General features: G+C 52.5%; 3 protein-coding genes across 8 annotated transcripts in view; 1 reads left to right on the forward strand and 2 right to left on the reverse strand.

The window, feature by feature from the left end:
• Window positions 1-429: 429 nt before the first annotated feature.
• NAA60 (N-alpha-acetyltransferase 60, NatF catalytic subunit) lies at window positions 430-19,986 on the forward strand. Of its 2 annotated transcripts, XM_042037010.1 has the most exons (7): window positions 430-597; window positions 11,690-11,805; window positions 12,958-13,087; window positions 14,050-14,146; window positions 16,397-16,631; window positions 17,427-17,610; window positions 18,023-19,986. In XM_042037010.1, the coding sequence occupies exons 2-6, from the start codon at window positions 11,696-11,698 to the stop codon at window positions 17,581-17,583; spliced, it is 729 nt and encodes a 242-aa protein (XP_041892944.1). In that variant the 5' UTR covers window positions 430-597; window positions 11,690-11,695; the 3' UTR covers window positions 17,584-17,610; window positions 18,023-19,986. The 2 variants fall into 2 exon arrangements, with proteins under 2 accessions (XP_041892944.1, XP_041892945.1); XM_042037011.1 differs by lacking the exon at window positions 430-597 and having other exon boundaries at window positions 13,017-13,087.
• Window positions 19,987-20,574: 588 nt separating this feature from the next.
• Window positions 20,575-23,442, reverse strand: NUDT16L1 (nudix hydrolase 16 like 1). The gene is made up of 3 exons (XM_042037009.1): window positions 23,184-23,442; window positions 22,509-22,769; window positions 20,575-21,572 (listed from the first exon to the last, which is right to left on the reverse strand). Exons 1-3 carry the CDS (start codon window positions 23,406-23,408, stop codon window positions 21,126-21,128), a joined length of 933 nt encoding a protein of 310 aa, XP_041892943.1. The 5' UTR covers window positions 23,409-23,442; the 3' UTR covers window positions 20,575-21,125.
• Window positions 23,443-23,994: 552 nt separating this feature from the next.
• MGRN1 (mahogunin ring finger 1) overlaps window positions 23,995-26,500 on the reverse strand; it is a 50,111-nt gene continuing 47,605 nt past the window's right edge. For 2 of the 5 annotated variants that reach the window (XM_042037089.1, XM_042037093.1), the window contains 4 exons: window positions 26,454-26,499; window positions 25,738-25,845; window positions 25,134-25,178; window positions 24,547-24,634 (listed from right to left, as the gene is read on the reverse strand). In XM_042037089.1, coding sequence (XP_041893023.1) covers window positions 25,138-25,178; window positions 25,738-25,845; window positions 26,454-26,499 — 195 coding nt within the window. In that variant the 3' untranslated portion in view covers window positions 24,547-24,634; window positions 25,134-25,137. Of the gene's footprint in view, window positions 24,635-25,133; window positions 25,179-25,737; window positions 25,846-26,453; window position 26,500 lie in introns of all 5 variants that reach the window. The other 3 variants (XM_042037087.1, XM_042037088.1, XM_042037091.1) reach the window with 2 other exon arrangements.

Genomic DNA, 26,500 nt, shown 5'->3' on the forward strand with positions numbered 1-26,500 from the left:
TTGGAAGGGAGCTCTGGAGATCACCTAGTCCAACCTCCAGTTCATCTAGCTGAATCCATAATAAAAATAATGTCTTTAACTTTTGGTCAGGCAGTTGGGCTAGGCATTGGTTGTAGATACTTTCCAACTGAAATATCCTGTCTCATCTCACTTTGTAGAGCTCCAACAACAAGGAAAAACCCTTAAGAACTTCTAATTTCAGGATTAGAACCATTAATGTCATCAAGTGCTTGTACCGTGACAGTTCTTCCTCCTTTTCCTTTGAAGGACTGAGGGAAACTTCCGGCCAGGTGACCCGGGGGTGTGACCAGCCCCATATTTCCCAAGTGCCTGCGCTCACGGCCGCCCCTTTAATTCCCCATCCCTTTATTACCGACAGCGTTCCCCGCTCGCCGCCCCCGTGGCCTCAGGGGACCGCCGCTCCCCGTGCGCATGCGCGGCGCTCGGTGGTCACGTGCCCCGCTGCCAGCCAATGGGAGGGCGCGTTACTGCGCGGTGCCCCGGTTGAGGAAGTGCCGCCGGTGTCCGTGTCCAGCGCTCCTTCGTCCGGTTCCGCCTCCCGGGATGTGCTGAGGGCGCGTCCGCCGCCCCTTCCAGGTGAGCGGAGAGAAGTTTGGAGGGTCTCTGTGGTGGGCGAGGGGGCCGGCGCTGTCATGACGATTGCGCTCGGGACGGGCCCAGACCCGGCGCAGTCGCCATGGCAACCCCGGGCCCCTCGCCCCTAGGTCGTAGCGGGGCCAGGGCCCTCGGGATGTGCTCCTGTCCTTCCCGATAACGGAGAGTTCGGTGACATTGTCGCCGCCTGTGTCCTTCTCCATTTCCTTTTCCTTTGCGGCCGAATTTCCCACGGGAAAGCCGGGAGTTTGTCACGTATGGCTGGGTCTCGCTGTTCCCCGCGGGCAGAAAGGAGTTGCTTGGGTTTGTTTGTTGACGGCTGGGTATTTCTGTGGGCTGTGTGTTGAGGCCACAGGCAGTGCCGTGTCCAGCCAGGAGCTAAAACGTGTCTTGGACAATCCACTCTTGGTTCCAGGCATCAGATTATTATCGTATCTCACTGCAAGCTGTCTAAATGTTTAATTATGTTAACTATGTTGAGTGTGAACTCGGCCTGCTCTGTGCCTGTTAGCTTATCCTGATTTTGTTGTGCTCCCAGCCCGTTCTGGGTGATCTTGCTGAGCTCCTGAATCTTGGCCACTCTTCCTTCCCCTCCGGCGTTTTATTCACAGACACACAGAGGCATTAAATATCTGTACTTACCTCAGACCAGACTCTTTTTAGATGGGTTTTTCTCCGTCACTGTTTGTTCTGATAATTCCCAGTGTCCTCCTTTGCTGCTGACCAACAAATGTTCTCAGGGAACTCACTGTGAGCGTGGATGTTTTTCCCCCTTGCAGTGGTCAAGCCAAATTGGAAATGTTTGCATTCCTTTTTTTATCTACTAACTTACAGATTTATCTGGCTTTTGGCATTGTGGGAGCTTTCTGCAACTGCCAATAGCTTTAGATTTTACCATTCTGGAAATCTGTGCCCTATCCTAAAGGATCATCAGCCAGTTTTGTTGCATGTCTATTCCTTTCTTCTTCCATCTAGTTGTGATGAACCTACTGAATGGACTCTGTTTTCACTATGGTTTCATCCTACGTGATTTTAATCTAATTAATTCCTGTAATTAATTTCTTTTAATCTGCCACAGTCTCTCCTTAGTCCAGGTTAGTATCCTCAGAAGTCTTTATGGAGAACACTTGTGGGAGTATTTTGGGAGCACTTGCGTGTTTTCAGACAGACCAATTGTATGAATAAACTCCTGAAGGTGTCTCACAAGTAAGGTGAAAAAAAAACCCAACCAAACAAAAAAAACAACAACCCCAAAAACCCCAGCTGCTGGCTCTGTCCCAGTGTTAAAATTAATGTGGGAACTCATTTACAAGATAAGCCTGAGCAGCCTCACCTCCCTCAGAAGCAGTGACAGGGTCTTTTAAAGTAGAAGGTTTTCTCTTGCAGGTTAAAAAGTAGTTCTGTTATATCTTGTAAACTGCTCTAATTAGTGTTTCCATACCTGGTGGCAAAGAAAGAAACATTCAGCACTGGTGCCAAGACAATGCTTTGCTCTTTGAAGTTGCTGCTGTTTCTCTCAGCAGGTTGTTTGATGTGTTTAAGGCAAATTGACTTCTCATGTCTGACTAGTTGGGAAGTGGCTGTCCTGTGAATGCCTCTTAAAACCTGTGGCATTCTTAATTTTCACTTCTTTTCCTAAACCAGTGTCAATCATCCTGACTTCTGGTATCCAGGCTGGACTTGGATGAGATGAAACATTGTGGGAACTGCCAGTGGAATTCAGAAAATGGTCTTTAGTCAAAGAGCCTGTAACAGAGCATGTGCATTTATTTTTATTAACAAAGTCTGGTGCTTCTCTCATGTCTGGTGGTATTTCTCTCCCAGTAAGGATGATCCCTATATTTGCATATAGGGATGGGGTTTTTTGGGGGGTGTTATGAATACAGGGGTTGGGCCAGTATGACCTATCAGTCAGTGAGTCAGTGCTGGGCTCAGAGCCCGTCGGCTGATGGGAGCTGGTCCTGTCACCCCAAAAGCCATTCTCTCATTTCCTGCCTATTTTCCACCTCTGGGTCCCACCCCAGCCACTCCCAGTGTAATTTATGGAGTGAGCAGGTGAAACTGTGGTTGCAAAGGCTGACTCTGGGTGACTGTTGTAAATACCTGAGGAATTACAAGTGCAAACTCAGAGACTTCCTGGCAGAGCTGATTCAGAAATCCTTGTAGCTCTGCCTTCCTGCTCATCAGAGGCTGCTGGGCTGGAGGCAGCCCTGGGTCACGGACAGGGAGTCCCTTCAGTGACGTGTTCAGATGCTTTTAAAGAACCAAATGAACTTCAGCTGCTCAGAGTAACAGCAGAAAAAGATCTGCCTTAGCTGAGCACCTTGTCTACAAACTTGGAAGCCAAGTGCTATCCAAAATCAGTCTGAGAGTGGGATCACTCCTACCTTCCTGGTTTTTTAACCAGTCACAGCATGTCTGGTGGCTTCAATGCAGAGTGTTCCAAAAGGACTTAGAGCTTCATGTCTTGCTCTGTGTCCCCCCCACCTACTTCCTGCCGACAGAGAGGTAGGAACAGGAGCTGCTCAGTTTTCCAACATTAGCTTTTAATGAAGTTTTTAATTTCTGCTTCTCAACTTATTACTGTGGCTGTCAGAGCAGATGCCTATGCCAGAATCCATTTTAAATGCTACTAGTTTAAAACAGCAGCATTGGAGTTTTTGAGCTGAACCTGCATGTCTCATGCTTGGAAAACTGCTGAAAAAAGGAAAGGAAAACAGCCGTTTAGGCTCAAATTTTAAAGTCAGGATCTTGTAGAGGTGTTAAGTTTGGGGCACTTGTCTGACTACTAAAGAAGGAATGTTCTTTTCAAGCTTTTTCAAAATTATTTTATTTTAAAGCACCTTGTTTGCAGTAACCTCTGGAAAGTTGTGTTGGTGTCTCCTGTGAGGGTGTAGGTGGAGGGGTTGGGTTTTGTCAGTGCTGCTCCATAATGAGGACAGTGTGTAGGAAATGGAGGCAGCTTCAAATTCCCTTCTCCAGGGGTTCGTAGGCTGAATTTCTGGCTGCTTTTTCAGCCACTACACACATTTTCTGTGTGGATGTTTATTTTAATTCAGAAAGGGCAGCGAGCCTGCAGGTATGGTGGATTGTTTGGGGTTTTTTTGTTTGTTTTCTGGAGGAAGAGCTGCCTATTGGAAACTTGCTGTGTATTAAATCTCCCCTCCAGTGACGAGCCAGTTGCCAATGTGCCTCTTTTGTGACGCTTGGGTTTGAACTCCCCACAGTGCCACTGTCACAAAGCAGATTTTCCCTTCCTCATCTTAACAAGAAAAGATTTAACAGCAAAACCCTCTCAGAGATTCTCGTTTGCCATGCCCTGGAGGAATTGCTGTATCTGGGGCAGCGGGAAGCCATGCCTTGTGCAGTGTGCTTTAGAGGCACTTCATTTGGAGACCAGCTCCTGTGAAATCCACGGCTCCAGTAATGTTTCCAGAGCTGTAAGGTGAAAGAACAGCCCAAAAAGCGACCCACATGCAAAACATTAATGTTTCTGCTGCTGGGAGTCTGACAAGTCCGACTCCAAGTGTGCAGAAGATCAGGGATACGAGTATAAAAGGATTCTCACTAACAGTAAGTGTTTTGTATTTCTAATAAATAACCACTGCTTGTTACACAGGTAGAACTACATTTTGCCTTCTCACTTCTTAATATCCTTTTGGGGACTGTTTCAAATCCTCATCTTTCATGGCAGGAGGCCAAAGTGTTAATAACAGTGATTCTGTGTGTTTGGCTTTGGAGGCTTTCAGTGCTGTGGCGTGCACACCTCGATGCGGGCGGAGTGGAAAATTGTGTGGAGCTGGAGACAAGGCACAAATATGTTCTTAGAATGGTGGTTTCAGAATTTCACAGCTGAGGAAAAATAGTCTGAGCCATCTGGGGTGAGCCTTTAGGAAGGAGGGCTGAATGCCAGGATGGTTTTCCCAGGTTGTGTGTGACAGTGCTACCTTCCTGACTGTCAGAGTTCAACGTGCTCTGGCCAAGCTCTTGTAGCTGTTCCACATGAGGGGGGTGTAATATCCCATTGACTTGTTTGGTGTATTTGGTGTTCGGTGGGAGTCTGATTTAGCAGGGTGATACAGCAACATGCTGAAATCACAGCAGAAGCATAACACAGTGATGGCAGTTTATGGTTGAATCCAAATCTAGGTGTGGTGCTTGTTCCTGCTCTTTGTGTGCTCAGTCAGGGTGCTCAGGAAGGAGTACACAGATTGAAGCCTGCTTTGCTTCCTTCAAAATGTACTTTTTTATTTGTCCAGTTTTTATACTTTGGGCTCAGCTGTATGTATGTTTCCCCCACACTGGTGTGGCTCTCTCAGGAAGATGTGATTCTCTATTAATTGTCTCAGGGCACCTGACAATTCACCAGTGCAGATGTCTTATCTCAACCCAAGGTTACCCTCCAGCCTCCCTAGGGCTGAGATGAATTCAGCTTTCTTTAAAACACATTATTCCCCGAGCTCACTGGGTTTTGCCCTCCTCCACTGTGGGGTGCTAGTCAAGCACATTGCCCTGGATGGCTTTACTGGAGAAGAAAGTCCAGGCACTGACAAACTCCTTTCTTCAGAGTGATGTCCCCAAGAGAATCCCATTAGTGCTTGGGATGTGCTTTAGGGGCAGATGGGATCCACATGGCAGATTAACCTCATGTGTTCCACATGTGACAGCCTGGGGAGCTGTGCCGGGGCAGGTGGTTGGGGAGAGCAGTTTCCTGCACAGAAAGAAGCTGCTATTGAAGGAATTTAAATAATGAGGAGCTCCAAGTCTTGAGCTAGTGCACACTCCTGAGTGACCTGGGGTCTGTGAGGGGCTCTTAGGCTCAGTGCTTTTGATTCTGGTAGAAATGGCAGAAAAACATGGATCAAAAGGTGTTCTGGGCTGTTGTAAAGTCACATAATCAGAGCCTGCTTCCACCCACGTTATTGGGGGTTTTTTTCAGACCAAGGCACAAAATCAGTCATTTTGTCCTAGATTTCTCATTAAGAGTCTCACTCATTCCAAGCTTCTGCTAATGTAGGGAATTAAGTGCTGGCAGTTTTGGGCAGCACTCCTGTGGGATGTGATGAGTGTACAGGGGTGGAGGTGAAATGATCACCGTTCAGCCTGTGACCATGAGCTCCAGGCTCTGTTGGTTTTCATAACAAGGTGGGAATGAGGGGAGCTGTACCTTCTGGGGTTTGTGTGCTGCCTGTCCCAAATGAACCTGTGTGGCATTCCTAGAAGGAGCAGGAGCATTAAATGCTATAAACAGAGTAGAACAAATGGCCTGTCGAGGTGTGTTTGCACTGCATGCTGGCAGAGCTGGGGGTGTTGGTGCAGGCAGCACATTTGATGTTGTGCCTTTAGATCCAAAGGAACTAGTCTGGTTCCAGGCAGGGTGAAGAGATTTCCTCCTCACTGACATTATGTGGGCCTAAGCAACTTGATCTAAGTTGGGTTCAACCCCAAAGGGTCTTTCCAACCTAAGTTTTTTTATTCTATGACCCTACTTGAAGCAGTACTGAGAAGCTGTCAAACCAAGTATTTAAATATCTTTAAAAATTTGGATCCTGTTTCTTGGATAATGTTGCCCTAAGTCCTGGAAGCGCCTCTTTGAGATTCTTAGTAATGAATCTGTGATGTTTTCAAATCCAGTTGCACTTTCATTGTATTAAATGAGAGGAGCTTGGTGACAGAGGTGTCCGTGTGGAACATTCCCTGCGAGACCAGTAACCTAAAAACACAGTAAGCTGAAAATGAAATGCAGCAGGGAAATCTTTACTGCTTTGTGGAATTAGACTGGTTCAGAATGAATGGTTTCATGTAAATCAAATCCTCAGTACCAGATGGCACAAGGTAGAGAGACTTACAGCTGTGAAAATTCCTGTTCGTGTTCTGGAAGATAATAGCAGAGTTCATGGCTGTTTCGGGTACTGTGGTGCTCAGTCACAGCTAAAATCCTGCATTTTGGTAGCTTTAAGATTCTGTCTGGGCTTTGTTTGATCCTATTTATTTACAAGTGAGAGAGGATACCAAATGTTATTAATTTTTTTTCCTGGAAATCTTGTCTTACTGGGATCTGAGCACTGTCCACACTGGAGTCGCAAACAAAGATTTGGTGGTGACACTGGAGCAGCACCTCTGGTATGAGGGTGTCCGGCAGAAGGAAATCCATCTCTGTCCCTGCATGTAGATCTTCCAGGGAGTGTCTGTAAAGTGAAACAGAGCTACTGTGACATGTCCTGCAGTGCTGGGCAGGAGCTGACAGAACAGGGCCAGCCCGGGGCTCCCCGTGCCCGGTGGGGTTGTTCGGTGTCACTGCCGTTCCTCTGGAGCAGCCCCTTCATGGTGTGTCCTTAGGGGTTTTCTGCAGGAACTTAATCTTTTCCTTCTGTGGAAGGACAGCAGATAATCCTTAATAATCCAGCAGGAGTGTGCTCAAAGTGAATGCTTTGAATTCCTGAAGGTGACAATCTTCATCCCGAGTCTATGAGGATCCGCACTGTTTAGTGCTGGAGGTGCTGGGACACCAGGCTGGCTGTATGTGCCTGTAGGGACAATGCTGCCTGAATTATGGGATCGATTTATAAACACCCACAGCCTGCCAGGGCTTTTCTTTATTCTTCCCTGCAGCTCTGCTGCTTCCTGTTCAGGATGAATTGATTTCAATTAGCTTGTAAGTAAAGTAAAAGGTATTGATGAACTTCGACCCAGCTTTGTTTCTGCAAGTGAAGATGATTCCTTCACCTTGGTTTTTGTGTGATCACTAAATTTAAAGCCAATACATCCCTTACTGGGAGTTATAATTGTAAACAATCCTAGTTGCTATTCATTTGACTTTAGTCTTAGATTACCTGGATTTTATTCTGCCAGGAAATTCAGTGATATTTGTTTCTAGATGATAACATTTTTATTTGGGAATTTCATGAGTTTATCTGCTTGGAAGCTCAAGTCAAAATAAAAATTAATGAAACCAGCATCTTCTTCACTGGTGAAATCCAGTGATTTTTTTTTTTTTTTTTTTTTTTTTTCAGGATGCACAAGGCAGAAGCCTTGTTAAAACATATCTAACAGTGCTAAACAAGAGAAATCTCAACTTGTAGAACCACTTGGCCAGTTTTTTGTAGATATGGAAGTGCGCAAGGGATTTTCAAACACGTTTAAGCAGCTGCCTGCGAAAGCATCAGGCTTTAATCCTGTATTTGAACACCCTGCTGGATTAAGAGTGCTGGTTCTGTGTGGCTGCCTGTCTCTCTAGAAATGTGATATTATGTAGATTTTATGATGATTTTTTAAAAATACAAGAGCTCTAAGAGGGAATGAAAACTTCCCGCTCTTGAGAAAAGCTTGAACTGAGGTTTCTTAGCTGTGAAGCATCTGGTTCATGTAAATAAACTGTTCCTGCACCTGGCTCTAAAAAAGAACTGTTTTTTCTCGATGGGACCTGGAAGTGCTGGTGGTGGAAATGTCAGTGCCTGTACTTGGCTCCATCGTGCTGAGTGAGCAGGGGCAATTCCTGGAGGCCTAGCCATGGCTTGGGCCGATGCTGGAACCAAAGGCTCTGCTGCCTTTTAGACAGAACTGTGGAATGCTGTTCTTTAGCTCATTATACCTAGAGCTTATTGATGCCAAAGATTTATGGCATTATTTTTAAATAGTAAGTTCAGGCCTCACAATGTACTTTAATTTAAAATTATATGTCAAGTTGACTTATTTAGTAATGCATTTAGTATTTCTTTTCATCCAACTTCCATTCCTGCCAAATATTTGTCGTAAGAATATGACAGGTTCCTCTGAGCTACCCAATACACTTGAGGCCAAAACATTTTGCTAGATTTGTTTCAATAAAGCAAGGCAGAAAAGTAGTAAAAATGCTTAAAACCTTTATGCTTTCCTGTATTTTTGAAATTAATTTGTTATGCATTAGTATCTGCAGGTTTTAGGTAAGAAAGGGAATTAAATGCTCAGCTTCTAGTTCTACTTGCTCCTGACTGCAGTGTTTTGTACAAGGGTGTCCTCTGAGCTTTTTCAAATGTTTATTTGCACTATCCCTTCATAAGCATGAAATGTTAAGTAAAATATGAAATGTTGGCTCATTTTCTAATCCTCCTGAGCAAGTGCTTCCTGTTTTGACAGAAGGGTGAGGTCACTGTGCCCCCTGAGAGGGGAGACAGTGGCTGGTGCTGGCCATGTCACCTCCTAGACCATGGCCATCATGTGAACCTAAGTCTGACACTGGAGAAAAAGATATTAAAAGAAATAAGATAACTTCACTTTGGCTTTTCCAAAGTGGCTGTGAACACCCTTGAGTTAACCACATGTCCCTGGAGCCTGCATTTGGCTTCACAGTAGCCACCATTTGGTCTCAAGGGTCCGAATTTGTGTTGTCAGTGTTGCTACCTCTAAACCCCTAAAGGCCCTTTTAACTTCCATTGAGTCCCAGGATTTTGTTTCACACTGATACTGTTTGGGGGGTTTTTTGTGCTTTCAAACATGTATTTTGTCCTCTTAAGTTAACTCTGAAACTGATACTCAGGTCACTGTGTTGGCTGAGACTTGAGTTCAGGACTTTGTCTGTGCTAAGGACAGCATTGCCACAGGCTGTGCCCAGGGCCAGGACCTGCTCTTGGGTGTTTTTCTAGGTATCCCTGAAGACCCAGAGGCTGTCACCTGGGTATGAAGGGAATTGATTTGCCTGGAATTTCTTCTCTCTTGGTCATAGCAGCCACTTACCACAGCTCTTCCAGCAGCAGCGACACCTGGCCAGGGAGGAAGGGGCACAGGTCTGGTCTCCTAAATGCCTGTGGCAGGACATGGTGCCAGATGGGTGTCCCAAATGTCCTTTAAATGTGCTGGAGCATCTGGATTGGGTCATGTAATGGATGGAGTGAGTTCCTGCAAGCACAACCAGCCCTGGGTGTCTGAATTTGAGGGGAGGGGGATTATCCTGTTCAACAAAACAGTCATGGATTACTTTTTTGAGGCTGGCTTCAGCTACAGGATAATGCATAATGCTTGCCCAGCTCTTTGAGAATGTGGTGTGAAATACACGTGGACTAATCCCCATAGGAATGTGCCCTGTGCTGGCTCTGCCTCTCCGGCAGCAGCTGCCCTGCCTTTTCTACTCATTAGCAAAACCATGGTGGTTTCATTTCTCTCTGATTTATTAATGCTGAGAAGGGGTGTTGCCTTACAGGAGCATTGAAACTTCGCAAGAAAAATGATCCTGTGGTGTGTCACAGCTCTGAAATGGCTCAGCAAAGGGTTCAGCAAGGGTGGGGGGTGAGACTGGGGTCCACATCATCAAGCACCCAGTGGTGTGGATCTGATGAGCCACAGCCAGCAAAGGGTTGCCCTTCCTTCTTCAGGGTCCCATGGGGTGAAGCTGAAGCTTCTTAAAAGGTCACCAGAGGCTGGGGGTGGGGAGTGTGTGCACCACTGTGACAGGGTACAGGTTCCAAGTCTGGCCTCTGAGGACTTGAGCCAATTCTGGGAGTGTAAAATAAGTTTTAAAGGCAGCAAGCAGTGCAGGGTTTTGTAGGTGCTTAAGTTGTTTTGAAACTGGCACCTGGACTGACTGTGAGTGCTGTGGGCTGCTCAGTAAACAAGCAGCCAGTCCTAGAACAGGCTGTAAAATAGCTGTGATGCTTTTTAAGGAATTCTTTGGAGAGGAACAAGTGATCCATTTCAGTACAGAGTGACTGTAACTGGCAAAGTAGAATATGCTGAAGGAAGGGACCCATCAGGATCATTGAGTCCAACTCCTGGCCCCACACAGAACACCCTGGGAATCCCACCATGTGCCTGAGAGCTTGTCCAAGTATGTTTAATAACTTAATAATTTACAAGTAATTGCTAAATTGTAAGTTTGGCAGCTTAAAATTGCTCAAACTGGCAATTCTAACTTTGCCAGTTACTCAAATGCCGCTCAAATGGCATATGCAGTCCAATGGGGAGTGTGTTTAAATCTGTTCCTCCTCGAGCTCTGAGCTTTAAATCAAGAACACTGGAGAGCTGAGCATCCCTTTTCACAGGAGGGCATAGACAAACACCGCTCTGTGCAGCTTTTCCCTTATAACTTGGCACTTTGAAACCAAGACCTGAGACTCTTAAAATTGGGAAAAGAAAGTAAAAATTTTAAGTAATTTGGTTTTTTTAAGGGTGGTGGCTTTGTTTTTTTTAATTTGCATCCTGATCTGGTTCTTTTACCTGAGAGGGTCAGAGTGAGAGAGATGAAGGAACTGACTCCTTCTGTCTCCACTCACCTTGTCTGTCTCACATGGGAATAGAGAGAGTCCTAAAACGTGTTCTCCAGTCATCCATCAGTGCTACAAATGCTTTTACAACCACTTTAGCTATCACTTGCTTCTTTCCCTCTGGTACTTGTTAAAAAAGGCTGAAGACATTGCAGCAAGTGTTCTGTTTGTACTTAGCAGACTGTGGCAGTGCTATGGAGAAAAGGTGTCCTGGGATTTCTGTATCTGAGTGCTCTGTGCTGGGCTGGGAGGAGCTGTGGCACACAGGAATGAGGGGAAGTGAAACTAGATCTCATTTTACCAGCATAGGCTAAACAAAATGAACATTTTAAAGAGTTGGAATCCTCTGCATATGTACTCACTGGAGATGGCAGGAGTGTGCAAGAGGACTTTCTAAACGTTCCTCTAGCAGTGCTTCCTTTTTAAGCTGTTTGTTCAGTTTTGTTTTAACAAAATGTTGGTCCTGCATGGATGTTTGAAGAGCTCCATGCAACATAAGGTACACTTGGCACATTGTTGGCTCATTTAATGCTGTTTTTGGAAGGGCTGGTGGCCATGTGCTCCTCGCATGCAGAGTCACCAGACTGTACTGCCAGGGATCGGGATGTGCATGGATATGGGGCTGGGAGGCTGGGTCAGGCTGAGCTGGGAGCTGGGCTTACCCCGTGGCCAACACAGCTTTGAGTTCCTTCTCGGGTTAACATTGCTATGTTTCGTTTTGTCTCTCCTGAAAACTCACTTTTCTGGGAAAAGCAGCTTTATCCATGCCAAGCCCCTCCTGGTGCCCTTGGATCAGACCCTGCATTCCATCATTCCTCACGTGCTTCCTTCCCTTGCAGGCGTGAATGACAGAGGAGGTGCCCCCGACTGCACTGACGGATGTGAACCTGCGCCTGCTCTGCCACGATGACATAGACACAGTGAAACAGCTCTGTGGAGACTGGTTCCCAATAGAGTATGTGACTGGTTTGGGGTGGCAGGTGGGGACCTCGGAACAAATGGTGTGAACCTGCACTGGTCCACTTCCGTGCAGCCTCAGGGCTGTTACCAGGACAGCAGCAGGTTGGGAATCTCCTCTGCACTGTGGTGGTGTTGCTGTTAAAGGTCCTTTGCTGCCTGTCCTGTGGCGTACTGGAGTCATCAGAAACTTCCTGTATGAGGATTTTGGCAGGAAAATGGGCTTTGTAATTAAAGGGATGCATCAGCTTCTTGAGAAAGACTGAATGAGATGGGGAAAGGAGGACACCTCCAGGAAAAAGGACAGCATCCCTGTGCTTGTGAAAGGAAGTTGTGTCCTGGAGCGTGGTGCTGGGAGAGCACCCTCAGAGCCGAACCAAACTGGCACGGAGCTGTTCCTGAGGGACTGCTCTGAATGTCCTGGGGGAACTGAGCAGTAACGTCCCTTGGATCGCTGTTGCTCCTGTAGTCTGGCTTAAAGCTGATCTCAGCCTGTCCCAGGTCAGCTCCCCAGACCCACATTTGACAAGCACAGGAATGAGGAGCTTTTCTGGGGTACACTGACAGATTTCTGGCCTAAAGCATCCAGGGAAACCACAGCTGTAGACTTCATGGATTTTTAACTTTAGCTTCACAGAGAAGGTTTATAGAGGATTCTAGCAGATTATAATTAAGATTGAATAAAATGTAACAAATCAGCAAAAGCATTCATAGTATTTTGAGTTTGTGGATTTCTTTTAAAATCAAGACATGCTGAACTCTCACTTGGAAATAAAGAACATACAGTAGTTTCCCTTTAGCTGCAGAAGGAGGAGGAGAACTGGAGGCTGGTGGTGTGATTTGGTTTTTTCCTACCAATATGCAGTATTTTTTTTACATGTGTATGAAATTAATGAGATCCTTAAACTCTTAGATGAGGGCAGATGTATCTTGCATTTAAAAATAACTTGCTAAAGATGGATGTGAAAGCTCTGGGCAAAGACTGTAAAATGAAAATGTGATTCTCTTAGCAAGGCAGGAGGCCATTACATAGTGAAAGAACCCATGGTACCAAATGGGATGTAACTGCTGTTTCCAGTTGAGGAGCATCTCATGCCTGTTCCCAGGGGCTTTGCATCCCCAGACATTGCCGTTTCTGGTTCCTTCCTAGATACCCTGACTCATGGTACCGAGATATCACTTCCAACAAGAAGTTCTTTTCCCTCGCAGCCACATACAGAGGCTCCATTGTGGGGATGATAGTGGCAGAGATCAAGAGCAGGACAAAGGTGCACAAAGAGGTACGTGACTACCCTGGGCTTTAGTGGTACAGAATCCACCCCCTGCCATGGGGAATGGGGGATGGGACCTGTTTGGGGTGGGGTTTTTTCCCTCCCCTATTCAGACACTTGATCCTGAGTTAATGTAAGGAATGAAGCACATGCTGATTTCCAGCCAATGGAGCAGGGCTGGGGGGCTGTGTGGTACCACAGAGGCTCTTCCAGCCCCATGGGAAGCTGAGGGATCAGATCCTGCTGGCTAATCCCAAAGTGCCTGTGCAGCAGGCATTGCACTGCTGCCTGGCCATGGCTGGTGTAGCTGTGGGAGCACAGAGCTTCCTTAGCTGTACTGGGTGAGTCACTCTGGTGACTTCCTGCAGAAACTGCTCCCTTTACTCAGTCCCTGTCCCGAGCCCTGAGGGCAGGTAACCTGTCTGCAGAGAGCTTGGACTTCAGAGATAACAGAGTTTGGACGCCAAGAGAGACAATCCAGTGGGGCAGAGAGGGAAAGAAGAGATGGTCAATGAAGACAGTGTGGGAGAAGAGCACTAAAAAAAATCAAGGGCAGTGCAGGGAGTGTCTTGTTCTCTACAGCAGTGCAGAGATCTCCAGCTCACACAGCTCAGGTGCAGCTTGCAGGACTTGCTGGGTTGATCTAAACACTGCTGAGTGACTCCAGAACTGGCACTTTTGAGTCCTTCTGGTAAAGAAAGCAAGTGTGTTCTGTCCCTAAAGCCACAAATAGTGGACATAGTTAGGAAGTACTGTGGTCCATGTTCTGCCTCTGGGAGGATGATGTGAAAATAGGAATAGCCCCATGCTTGGATAGTTTAACTTCCATTCCAAAACCTTCAGCTAACACTGTTCAGTGAAGAGAAGTTTCTTGTTTTGGCCTTGTGTTTAGGTGTTCCAGTACAGGGTTCTTGATTTCTCCTGTGCCTCCCCAGGTACCCTACTAAATAACCTGTCCTATCTCTACTCAGGATGGAGATATCCTAGCTTCCAATTTTCCTGTGGACACTCAAGTTGCTTACATCCTAAGTCTTGGAGTGGTGAAGGAGTTCAGAAAACATGGAATAGGTAAGATGCTGCTAAGTGCCAGCTGTTGCTGTTGTTTGCCTGGTGTGGCCAGTGGGTGTGACTGAAGGAGCTCCAGCATGTCCCTGCAGTATCCCTGTGGGAAAGGCCTACCCGTGGCTGGTACCAGCAGGTGGGAAGGTGATGCACCCACATCCCATTCCTGGTGATAGTGCAGGGGCACTGGGAGGTTTTTACTGGTGTGGGCACAACACAATATGCAAATATTTCCAAAGAGCACAGGCCTTTGTCAGCCTTGTTCCCAAGGGCCAGCTGAGCACACCAAAAACTCACACTCCTGCTGCTGAGACTGTCTGCAAGTGTAAGAACTTCACCCAGGAGCAGGGTTTGAAATTATTTTCTTTCTGGGTATCAGCAGTCTGATCCCTGAGGCAGAAAACAGAGCTGCTTTTAACCTTTCAGCTTCAACAGATAGAACAAACTGTGAGAAAACCACAAAGGGAACTGGAAAATAGTGTAACTTGTGCCTGATTAGATCTCGAATGTACAAATCAGCTCTGAATGTCTGCTGCCACATGCAGCATTCCTGCAGCCATTTGAAATCCTGGAGTCAGAAAGGCTTTCTCTCTGTTTAGAGCAGTTGTGTTCTGTCACCAAGTGCTGCCCTTCTGGTGCCATTTCAGGCAGGATGTGGATCTTTGATCTGCAGAAGGGAATGGGCCAGGTTTGGCAGTGTGACCCAGGGGTGCACACCTGGAGTCTCTTCAGTGGATATGGGTATAACTTAGCACCTCCAAGTCCTCCCTTCTTCCCCAGGAGTGTTTGGAGAGGTGTAAACTTAGAGGATACATAAAGAAATGACCACAGAGTCCTTGGTGAGAGCAGTGTTTAAGCCTTCCATTAAAATGCCACTGGAGAGAATTTTCTGTACAAAGAAGAAAGTGGTAGCACAGAATGATATTCACAGAGGGTGGTAAAGAGGTCTTTCTTTACAATTATGGTGCTTTTCAGTCTCCTCTTAATTTCCAAATTCTAATTTTTTTTCCCAGTTCCATCTTGCTGGAATTTTCTCCTTTCAGAGTCAGTATTTCCTGTATCCATTCTATCTGCACAGCGTGTTGCTGTGCTCTCTCAAAAACTTTTGAGCTTGCACCTGTAGCAACACAACCTAAAAAAAAATGCTGCTGCTTTTTCTGAGACCTTTCTCTTGAGGTTTTTCTACTGGTGTTTGAAGCTGGAGCCTTTCATGCAGGAGGCTCTTCACTTCAGCCATGCTTCTGAGCACTAAAGCACTGATTTTCCTCTGATTTTTCTCTGATTTTTATAAAAGGGTTTGGTTTCTAGTTCTCTGCTATTCTTAAACCACAGGCCAGCTGGGTTTCTGTGAGGTAGAAGACTGGAATATCTCATAACAAAATTGAACAATTGTCAATGTCTCAGTGGTTTTTTGGGCTTGGCTGATACAGATGCTCACAAAGTATCAAGTGGCCATGAAGTCAGTGCTGTTGACTTCTGCTCTGAAGTCCTGTGGGTCCTGCAGGGAGTTCTACAGGCCCTGGGATTGTGAAACAGCAGCAGCCATCTCCCCTGTGTGTTAGTCAGGCTGATTCTTTAGCCTGGTGTTACCACACCTGCTGGAAGAAGTTCCCGTGCAGGTTCTGCTGCGTCCTTCATGCCATGTTGAGGTGGTGTGGATGAACCCTAGGTCTTGTCTCCTGGGGCTGGAGTATCCTCTGTACCCTTCTGGTTTTTTCCTGCTGGCTGCAGCAAATCCAGGTTGGATGAGACTGTGTCTCTTCTCTTCTCCTTAGGAGGCATCTTAAAGTCCCACCAGTTCTTAGATTTTTATTCAAGTTCAGCAGACACAATACAATAACCTGCTTGTGAAGTCCTGTGTTGACACTCTGCTGTTTCAAATGGCTTTGAAAGAAGTAAATGTATGGGGTGGAACTGATACCATTGAAAATGAGTCACTGACCTTCCCCAAAGCCAGGAGCTGCTCTGCTGGGGATGGGCAGTACTGTCAAAGTTCTGGCTCTGTCTTGTGGTTATTGAGTCAGAGGTTTGTGTCTTCGAAATCTCTGGGTTTTGAAGCTGTGCTCACAGGTGAGACCATATATTAAAACCATGTAGAGGGTCCTGTGAGAACTGGGTGGGATTTGGGGTCTCCAGGTGTGTGCAGCAATCCCTGCTTAGACACTGGTGCAGGAGGACTCAGCTGGGCCCCACAAACCCTCATGCTGAGGGTCCCTGGGGCTGCTCACTGTGATCCTGCTGCTTTCCCTTCAACAGGTTCCCTCTTGCTTGAGAGTCTGAAAGATCACATCTCCACCACTGCCCAGGACCACTGCAAAGCCATCTACCTGCATGTGCTCACCACCAACAACACAGCAATAAACTTCTATGAAAACAGAGACTTTAAACAGCACCACTATCTCCCCTATTACTATTCCATCCGAGGTGTCCTCAAAGATGGCTTCACCTACGTCCTGTACATCAATGGTGGCCACCCACCCTGGACAATCTTATATCCTTTCCCTGCAGGCTGCTGAGCAGAGGCCAAACCCTGTTTTGGGTTAGCAACAGCAAAGTGTGGGTAGATGTGGGGACTGAAACCTGCTCAGAAGTGGGTTTAATCTGAAGCTGGAAGGTAGGTGATGTTAGAGGGATCTGACAGTGATCCATGTGTCCCCAGGCTCCCTGGACTCCTCTGGGAATGCTTCAGGGAGCCAGTGTAGGATCGTTGGAGCAAGTTGGATGCCAGTGAGAGTGAGTGCTGGTGTTAGGCCAAAGTGCTGGGTGTGCTTTGGCTTGTAGGGTGCAAGATTTTGCCACGAACAGGGCAGAGAAACCCTTGGTCTTGCTTCCTGTGACCTGGGATCTGCTGTGAGCCTGGCCTGGCCTGGATCTCAGCAGGCTGCTCCCACACTGACTTAGGGAGATTGTCTCAGGTCAATGGATCATGCAGAAGAAACTTCATCCTTCCTGGGTGTAGCTGGTCATTTCCAACCTCCCCAGGCAGGTGGATGGATTGCTGTCCTCACAGGATCTTCTATGGAGTGCAAAGGGAACTGGCAGCTGCTTAGAAGAGGTATTTCCCACACAAGCTGGAGCTGCCATTCCCAAATTGCCATCCTTTACAGGGCAGAGCAGACCTGCTTTTGATAGAGAGGTGGAAGCAAATGATTGCAAGGAGCAGATGTGACTGAGCTGAGCAGCTTCCACTGTGCCAGGGGTCCCTGCAGGCAGGGCAGGTCCAGGAGTGATTTAGGTTCTTTGCTAAGTTACAGGGTAAGTGTTGTTGTCCTTAACTAGTGGCCACTGACTACCTACAGCACATTGGCTCCACACTAGCCAGCCTGAGCCCGTGCTCCATTCCCCAGAGGATATACAGACAAGCCCAGAGCCTCCTCTGCAGCCTCCTGCCCTGGTCTGGCATTTCTGCCAAGAGCGGCATCGAGTACAGCCGGACGATGTGACTGAGTGAGGGTGCACAGGAAGCACAGGTGGGTACTGGGGCCAGCTCCCTTCCTGCCCCATGGCCACCGTTCTGTACAGAGATCCTGGAGTGAGCTCATCCTGCTGCTGTGGAAGGTGTCTGGGCAGGGCTGTGCTCCAGCTCCAGCCAGCAGCTGAACTCCTGCTGGTTTCATCTGAAGGGAAATCAAACTCTGACCTTATTTACTTGTGCCCAGAGCCCAACAGCAGGTGGAACCTGCTGTCCCTCTCCTTTTCCCAGCTGCTGGAGCAGCATGCAAGACCCACAGTGCCTGAGCCCTCAGAGTCCCAGCAGAGTAACTGGAAGCCCCATTTGCTGCCAGTGCCATTGCACGTGTGTGACATTTCCAGGACAATGGCTCCCCAGCACACTTTCCCTAAGTGTTTCCCTAAAACATCTGCCCTCTTTTCTTTCCATAGGATTGTTCCTCCTTCCTTGTGACACCCGGCTCTGCGCTGGTTCCAGTGATGACAGCTCTTGGCCAGTGACCCAGCCCCTGGATGGGACTCCTTGTTCCACAGGGACTGACCTTTGGTAGAACTTCACCCTGGGGCTGCAGCCCCGGCTCCTCGTGTGGGCTGGTGGGCCTGGCTGTGCCACAGCCACGGGCCCTTGGTGTCACCACTCCGTGTGCATGTTGCACTGTCCCCGCCACTTGCCTCCGGTTTGCTCATCCCCATCCATACCCAGAATGTTGAGGGGTTCAGCTGCTGCTCCCACTCCATCCACAGCTGCTGAGAGCAGCTGAGGGAGGTTCATGGAGCTGCACTGAGGAACCACTTAAATGAGCTGGGAGAGCCCCGGCTGGCAGGGCCGAGTCTGCCCTTGTTGCTGGGGAAGGGGGGAGCTGGGTGAGGGGAAAGGGGGGAATGGGAATCATGTTTAGGTCCTGCCATATCAGCTGCTGGTGTGTCCTGTGGGTAACTTCCAGGGAGAGCAACTGCCTCGCATGAGAAACTACCCAGCCCCACCAGCCCTCTGGAGTGATGTAAAAAGCAGCATATAATTCAGGATGCATAAAGTAGAAGGCAGGGAATGAAATTGCTATTTCATAGTGAAATATATATGTATTATACTGTATAGATCTTTCTGCCTTTGTCCAAGTTGGAATGTAGCAGGGGAGGGGAGCTGGGAGTGTTAAGAGTCTGGTCCAGAGCCCTTCTCCCCTTCCTTGGCACCAGGCTGGATGTCGCAGGACCTTGAGGGATGGGATGTGTACAAGCATAACAGCTTTCCCTTACTGAGGAAGATCCTCAGCTGCTCAGCATTGTGCTTTGGACTGTGGTCTGGGCAGTCTCTCAGTGGCTGTGCCCAATGTGTCCTGGCTGCAGGACCCTCTGGCTGGACTGAGTAGCTCATGTCCAGCCTGTGTGGAAGCCCCAGAGCTGCAGCCAGGCCAGGGGCCCTGCTATATTCCTATGGTAAATCCCCCTTCCCTGGCCAAGGCTCTTCCATGCTCAGCACCAGAGGGATCCCTGCCAGAGCAGGCGCAGGCCCTGGATGGGCTGGCACTGCCAGTGCTGGCAAGGGGTGGGCAGGACCTGGGGGTGCCACACGGCTCAGGCTGGGCCTTAGAAGAGCCAACAAGCACATTCTGACCTTGCAGCCTGGATGGCCAGAGAAAGCCCTGTTTGTATCTAAGCCCCTGGGTGGGAGCTCAGTAATAAAAGGATGCAGATGAGCTGCTGTGACTAGTGCCAGCCTGGAGAGCAGGAGGCCTCAGGGGCTGGCACGTTTGGTGTCTGGGAGCATCACCAGGGTGTTCTGGGAGGTGCTGGTCCTTCTGTGGCTCAAAGACAACGTAAAGAGGTGTTTATGAGGAGTCAAACAGGGCACTGATGGAAAGCCCAGCCTTTGAAACTTTCAAGCCCCAAAATGCCAGGGCTGCCTTCGGAGTGAGGGCATCTCTTCCATCCCATATGATGTCTCTGGCTCCCCTCTCGTTCAGCAGTGCCAGTGGCACTGGGCAGGCAGCTCCTCCCCCAGCCCCAATGCTTCCCCATGGCCCCTGACACCCTTCTAGCCTCAGTTGTTACATTTTAGTTTGGGGTATTTTTGCTTATCCACTTTTTACTTAACACATCTGTTGGTATAGTTTCTTTAGCAGGCCAAGCCCGTGGTTTTTCTCAGCACTTGCTTTCTCTGGACCAGAAAGAAGCTCTTCTCTCCTGATTGCCTGGGACTGATGTGTATGTGTGTCCCCACTTTCTCTCCTGTCTGTTATACAACCCAGCTCCGCTACTGGAGCACATCCCAAGGGAGCTGTGGCTGGTCTGTGTGCCCTCCTACCACCCTGCCCTGAGATGTCATCCCCACCGTAGCCCATTATTTATTGAAGAACCTCTTGCTGAACATCTTCGATTAAACCAAACCTCTTTTTTGAGTTGTGTGTCCCTGCAGAGAATCTGCCTCTGATCAGCTGCTCATGCTCCAGCCCTGGCCTTGTGCTCTGCCCCGCTGTGGGGTGACCACAGACCTTTTTCTACAAGACTGGCAGGGATCCTGGGGGAGCTGCTGCTGCTCCAAGGCAGGGATGAGCTTGGAGCAGGCAGAGAAGGGACAGGGAAGGGAAAGCAGCTCCTCCAGGGCTGAGCCCATCCTTCCAACAGGGCTGCAGGAAGGGTGGATTTTCCCAAGGCTCAGCTGAAATGGACCGGGGCCTTGTGCAGTTGCAGCGCTGGGCTCCTCGCTGGCTGCCCCCATTTCAGCCAGGACCAAGGCCCCTCAGGCGCACAGCCAGTGCCTGGGAGGTGCTCCTGCACTTGGGGCAAGCTGCTCCAAGCCCCTGCCTGGAGCCCTGGGGAGCACAAGGCATTCTGGAGCAGCCCAAAATCTCAAGGGTGTAGTGGTGTAGCACCTGAGCCAGCCCACATCTGCCCTTCACCCCTGGCCTCTGTGCTCCCCCACCCTGCACATCCCCAGCTCTGGGTCACTGCAGGCTCTGCACCAGCCCTCAAGAATGATCCCAAACTTTCAGCAAAGCCATTTATTCAACTTTCCTGCTCCCACAGATCTCCAGGTGGGGACCCACATGAGCATCCCCAGTGCCCCAGAGGGAATTCATGGCATGGCTGCCCCATTGTGCCAGCACCCCAAGCAGGAGCCCGGCCAATAACATGGGCAGAGGTGCTTGACCAGAAGCCCCAGGCCTCAGCTGTGCCCGGTGCCAACACAGCCACGTCAAGACAGGGCATTTAAAAAATTAGATGTTTTGTTCCTTACAAATGAAAGAGGGACCTGACAGCAGCAGTGTGTCCCTGAAATCAAAGCATAACTCTAAGGCTCTGGTGCCCTCGCATAAGCACATGAACTCCCTGCAGGGGCTGTGCAGGTTGATCTGGGAAGCTCGCTTAAGAGTTTAATGGCCATAAAAATAAAATCGCTTTTCCCTGCTTTAGACAAACCCAACCCCTCCCGGCTGAGCAGTGGGATCGCGTGGGCAGCCACTGCAGCCAGCCACGGGTCGGAAAGTTAGAAGTCTCTCAGCTCACCCACTTTTAATTGAATGCCAACAGAGCGGCGTCACTCCATCGCCTCTGTCAGCGGCTGCTCCGCCACAGCATCAGCGCCCAGCCCCGCTGGCTGCTCCAGCGCCTCGGCCCCCGCCAGCTGCTCTGCCAGGGCCTGGCCCTCCAGCCCCACGAGCTGCTGCTCGGCCCCCGCCTGTGCTGCACCCGGGTGCTCTGCCCTCTCTGCCAGCTCGTTGCCCACTTTAGCCAGCTCATTGCCTGCCTTGTGGACATGCAGGTGTCCTGCTGCCCCTCCAGCCTGGTCGATGGCCGCCTTCTTCGGCCTCTGCGTGGCAGCCACCGCCTCGGCCAGCTTCTCCTCCGGCACCATGTTCAGGATCTTCAGGGCAAACAGGAGCTGGAACTTGGCGGTTCCTACAAAGGAGTTGGCCAGGAAGTTGGGCAGCCCGCCCATGCGATCCTTCTGGGTGTAGAGTGGGACACGGACCATGCCCATAACCTGCAACAGCACAGGCACAGCTCAGCAGGGGCCACGGCAGCACCAGCCCCCCCGCCCTGCACCCCCCTCTGCCCCACACCCTCACCCAGTGCCCGCCAGCCCTTGGCCCAGGCTTGCCCTGCCCCTGTGCCAGGTCCTGCCCCTCCCTCCCACACCAGCCCCTGCCCCTGCCTGCCCTCAGCCCCACTGAGCCCCTTCACTGCCCCTTCCCAAACCCCACCAAGGCCCCTGCTCTCCCTGCCCATCCCCTCAGCCCAGCCCTGGCTCTGCTCCCCCTTCTGCCCCTTTGGGGGGATCCCGCTGCCCCAGCCCACTATGGGGAGGAGTCCCACTTTCCCCTCCAGCCCTGCCCTGCGTGGGGACACCACGACTGACCCATGAGTCCCCCTCAACCAGGCCACAACCCAGAGCCCTCTGCCTCTGCTCACACGGCTGCCGACACCCACCGAGCGCCCCGTGGGCGCACGGGGAGCCCCTGGCTCTCGCGCTCTGCCCCGGCCATCAGCCGCACTTGGCTGCCCGGGAGGAGGAAGGTGCCTCCCGCACGGGAGGAACTCGGGTCACAGCGACATCACCACACCGAGGTCACGGTCCAGTCCGGGGCACTCAGCCCAGGGCAGGGGGAGATCCCCCCCCAGCTGCAAATGGCCCTCGCCTGCATCCTGAGGCCGAGCGGTAACACGGGGCTCGTCCCTGCGTGGGTGGACACCGGGAAAGGCTGGAGCCCGAGCTCGCTATGCTCCAGAGCCTGCGGCACGACCCCGGCCACAGTTCCTAACGCCGATGCCACGGGCGGTGCGGGCACCTGCCGCCGGCAGCTCTACCTGCGGTGCATTCCCCGGCCGGGCTGGCCAGGGCAGCCCGGCAGACCCAGGAGGGAAGCGGTGCCTTCCCTGGGCTAACTGAGAGCTCGCACACCCCTCCCGGGTGTCCCACCTCCATCCCGTGGTCTCGGGAATGCACCGCGCTGATCTCGATGGTGTGCAGCTCCTCCAGGGTGAGCTGCCTGGCGTAGAAGTGTGCCACCACGCGATGTGGCCCCTCTGTCAGGTGCGAGCACAGATAGTCAGCTTCCGTCAGGCGCACACAGCCTAAACCCAAGCCCAGCACCCGATTCAGACCGTCCTCCAGGGACCAGTAACGGCGATCCACGAACCCCCCGGGAAAGCCCAGCAGTCCGTCAAATCGCATCTGCATCTGCAATAGAGGCGCAGGGTGTTAATGGGGCACGGCGCGGCCCCCGGCGGGGGGCGAGGGGGCGTCACGGAGGCCTCCGGAGGAGCCGGAGGAGCGCGGGAGGCGTCGCGGCCGCTCCGTCGCGGCCCTTCCAGCTCCGGCGCATCCACGACCATTCACCGACAGCGGCCCGGCCGCCGGGGCTCTCCGCCCCGGCCGCACAAACCCGCGGGCCCGGGGGCTCCCCCCCGGGCTCGGGCCCAGCCTGATACTACCACCCTGCACGGGAACTACCGCGGAGCCACCGCCCCTCAGCCCGCCGCCCCCGGAGCCCGCGGCCCGACCCAGCCCAGTCCGCCCCGACCCAGCCCGAGGGCCCGCCCGCCCCCGCCCTGGTCCCAGCCACGGCCCGGCGCGGCCTCGCCCGCCCCTCACCAGCACGGCGTAGCGCAGCGGGATGCGGCCGAACAGCATGCCCGGGTTGGGCGCGTACAGCATGGCGTGGCACGAGTGGCTCCAGCCCGGGCCGAGCCGCATCGCCTCGTACCGCGTAAGCGGCTTCAGCTCGGGCACGCCGGGCACGCCGAGCGTGGGCAGAGGCGGCAGCGCGCCCATGGCGGGCAGCGGGCCCATGGCCGCCATCGTCCCCACGGCCGCCATCGCCTCGCGCCACCGCCGCCCGCTCCGCGCACGCGCCGCGCCCACGGCGCCTCGGGGGCGGGACCGCCGCCCGCCTCAGCCAATGGGAGCGCGCCGCGCGCCGCAGGGCCAATGGGCTCTCGGCGGCGCCCGCCAATCCCCGCGCGCGCCAGAGGCGGGGCCCCCCGCGGGCGGTCAATGAGGGGCGGGAACGGCTGCGCGCGCCGCTCGCCTTATTAGGGCAGCGGCGCGCGCGGGGGCCGACGGCGCGCGCGGCCAATCACAGCGAAGCGCGGGGGAAAGGAGGGGCGCCGCAGAGAACGCCGGGAAGGAGGCGGGGGCGGGAACGCACGAGCCCGCCTCCCGTGCCCTGGCCCCGCCCCCTCACGTCAATCTCCGCCCCGCTGCGCTGGCCCCGCCCCTTCCGCAGTAGCCCCGCCCCCACCCGCGCGGGCACTGCGCCCATTGGCCCCGCCCCGCCCGGGCCCCGCCCCTCCAGCCTGGCCCCGCCCCCTCAGCCCCTCCCCCCCCCCGCCCCGCCCGTCGCAGACGCGGCCGGAGCCCCCCGGCTCCCCCCCGGCTCCCCCGGTGCACACGGACTCGCGTGGCTGCTCCACGGGTTTATTACTACAAACATAGACGGGGAGGTGGGGGGGATGTGCCCCGGGACCCCCCGCAGAAGCAGAACAAGGCACACGGCGTGGGCAGCGCCGGGCTCTGCGGGAACGGGGGGCGCGGGGGTCACCCCGCACGGGCTGGGACGGGGCTGACCTCCACGACCCCCTGCCTCGGGGTGGGCTGGGGCTGACCCCCGCGCTCCCCCGCTCCCGCGGAGCCCTGCGCCCCGGCAAGGCAGGGAGGGCCACAGCTATGTACAGGGGCAGTGACAGCAAAGGGCTGTGCTCGGTAAGTACAAAATATACATCGGTAGTGTCCTTCATCGGCCGACTCGAACCCCAAACGCCCCGCCCCGGCCCCCACAGACACCTCCCACGTAAAAACACGACACCAGCCCCTACCCACCGCCAGGAAACATGCACGGGCTGTGCCGAAACCGTGTCGGTGCGAGACCCCACACAGCGTCCCCGGGAGAGCCTGGCGGGGTCCGGCGGCACGGGCAGGGTCCGGCCCCGCTCACGAGAGGCTCTGCTCGTCCTCCAGGTGCAGACGGGTCTGCTCGAAGAGAAGGGGCTGCGTGGGGCTGCCGGTGCCGCGGACGGGGAGCGTCTTGGTGAAGTCGGATGAGCCTGGGTGAGGAAAAGCGAGTTCAGCCTCAGTAACGGAGCCCTGGCGTCAAAGAGCCCTGGCAGGGTGCTCAGCCAGCCCTCCTAGCCTGGACTGACCACAGGAGATAGGGCTGGAGCCAATGCTGCAGGCCCTCAGCTGCAGGCTCAGTGTCACAGGGGGGACACAGGACACTGAGGGGGGACACTATCTGCCACAGCCTGGGAGAAGCCAGCAGGGGCCTGGATGTTCGCGGTGCCCAGGAGGCAGCAGAGCCCACGCACAGCAGAAGCCAGTGGGGAGTGGTTTCTGCTGCCCTGCTTGGCATCCTGGCACCCAGGGGCACCCAGGAATGGGAAGGGAGTGAGGACAGAGCCAGCAGTGCAGCCTGGCTGGTTTGCTGCCCCTCCGTCCCTGCCCCGATGGCCAGGACCAGCCCCATCCCCGCTCTCTGCCAGCATTCCCAGGAGGGCCTTGCTGCCCCACACAATAGGGATGCATAAGAAGAATGAGAAGACGTACCAGCTTACTCCTCTATACCAACAGAGCAGGAATCAGGACCCAGTGCTGCCCAAGACAGGAGGGAGGAAGGCAGACAGAGAGGGAAGGAGACATTAGAGAGGTAACTCAGAACAGACTGCGACTCTACGGAAGAAAACAGGCTGCAATGACAACAGTCAGAGGTGAGGACAGCGCAGTGTCCCATGGGTGTGCTCAGAGCACGGCACACCGGGACCCTCCCCGCCGTGACAACACTGCCCCAGTTCCCCAGCAGCTGGCCCAGATGGTTCCCCTCCCTCACCCAAAAGCAGGAGCACATTTGGGAGCGCACAGGAGGCCTTTGTAACACAGAACTGTGCCATGGAGTGGTTGCAGCCCAAGAGAAGAAAGGAGGGGAAGGACAGAGACACAAGGGTGAGGGAGGAGGAGAGAGAAGGGGGGCCAAGTTACCTCTGTGTAAGCCCCCCTTGCCCACAGCTCGTTCTGCCCACTGGGAGGAAGCGGGAGCCCATGCACCGGGCAGGAGCGCTCCAGTCCCATCCCAGGGCTGCGGAGCACAGCTCCACAAACCCCCCTGGCCCTGGAGCCACTGTGGCAGCTCCGGCCCCAACGGCACGGCCGTTACCTGGCAGGAAGACATCGACCGGGGCGTCACTCTCGGACCGCGTCAGGCTCCGGCTCTCGCCGCAGCCGCCGTCCTGCAGCACATCTTCCACCGAGGGCGGGCGGCTACCTGGAACCAGCCGAGAGCGCGGCCCCTCAGCCCCCAGCACAGCACCGCGGGGGCTCACGGCCAGGGTGGGTCGAGGTCCATGTGAGGAAGCTCCCCAGGTCCCTCCAGCCCAGCTGATGTCCCAGGAGTGCCAGTCAGATTGGCCCAGGTCACAGTGCCAAAGGGCCACCTCTTCACGTGCAGCCTTGTGGCCCAAAACGTGCCCATCACTCTCTCTCACGCCATCCTTGTCCCCTCTGGGTCCTGGCTGAGCACCAGAGACCCATCCCAAAGACCCAGAGACCCATCCTGTGTGCCCAGTACTGTGGATGCTCTCACCAGGACCTCAGTGGTGTTCTCAGTGTTGCAAGGAGAGCCCATGGCATGGAAAGCTCTACTTCAGTAAAGCTCAGAGCAAGGTGAGATGCTTAGCTAATACACCAGGGAGATCTGTGGATTTTGCTCCCTCGCCTCCAAGAAAAGACCTTTCCCTGGTGAAGCACAGAGCCTCAAGAGATGGACTTAGGGGGCTGCATGTTTCAGAGCTCATTTGTTCATTCCCCAGTTGTCCCTGTCCCACCACAACAGCACTGAACACTGAGCCGAGGTCTGGCTGCACCCACACCTACCCTGCTGCACCGATGAGGCCTCCTCCATCTCTTCCCCTGCCACGCTC

Source organism: Corvus kubaryi, unplaced genomic scaffold (genome assembly GCF_017639235.1).
Source record: "Corvus kubaryi isolate FWS band 111438036 unplaced genomic scaffold, C.kubaryi_AGA036_p1.0 37387, whole genome shotgun sequence".
Taxonomy (NCBI): domain Eukaryota; kingdom Metazoa; phylum Chordata; class Aves; order Passeriformes; family Corvidae; genus Corvus; species Corvus kubaryi.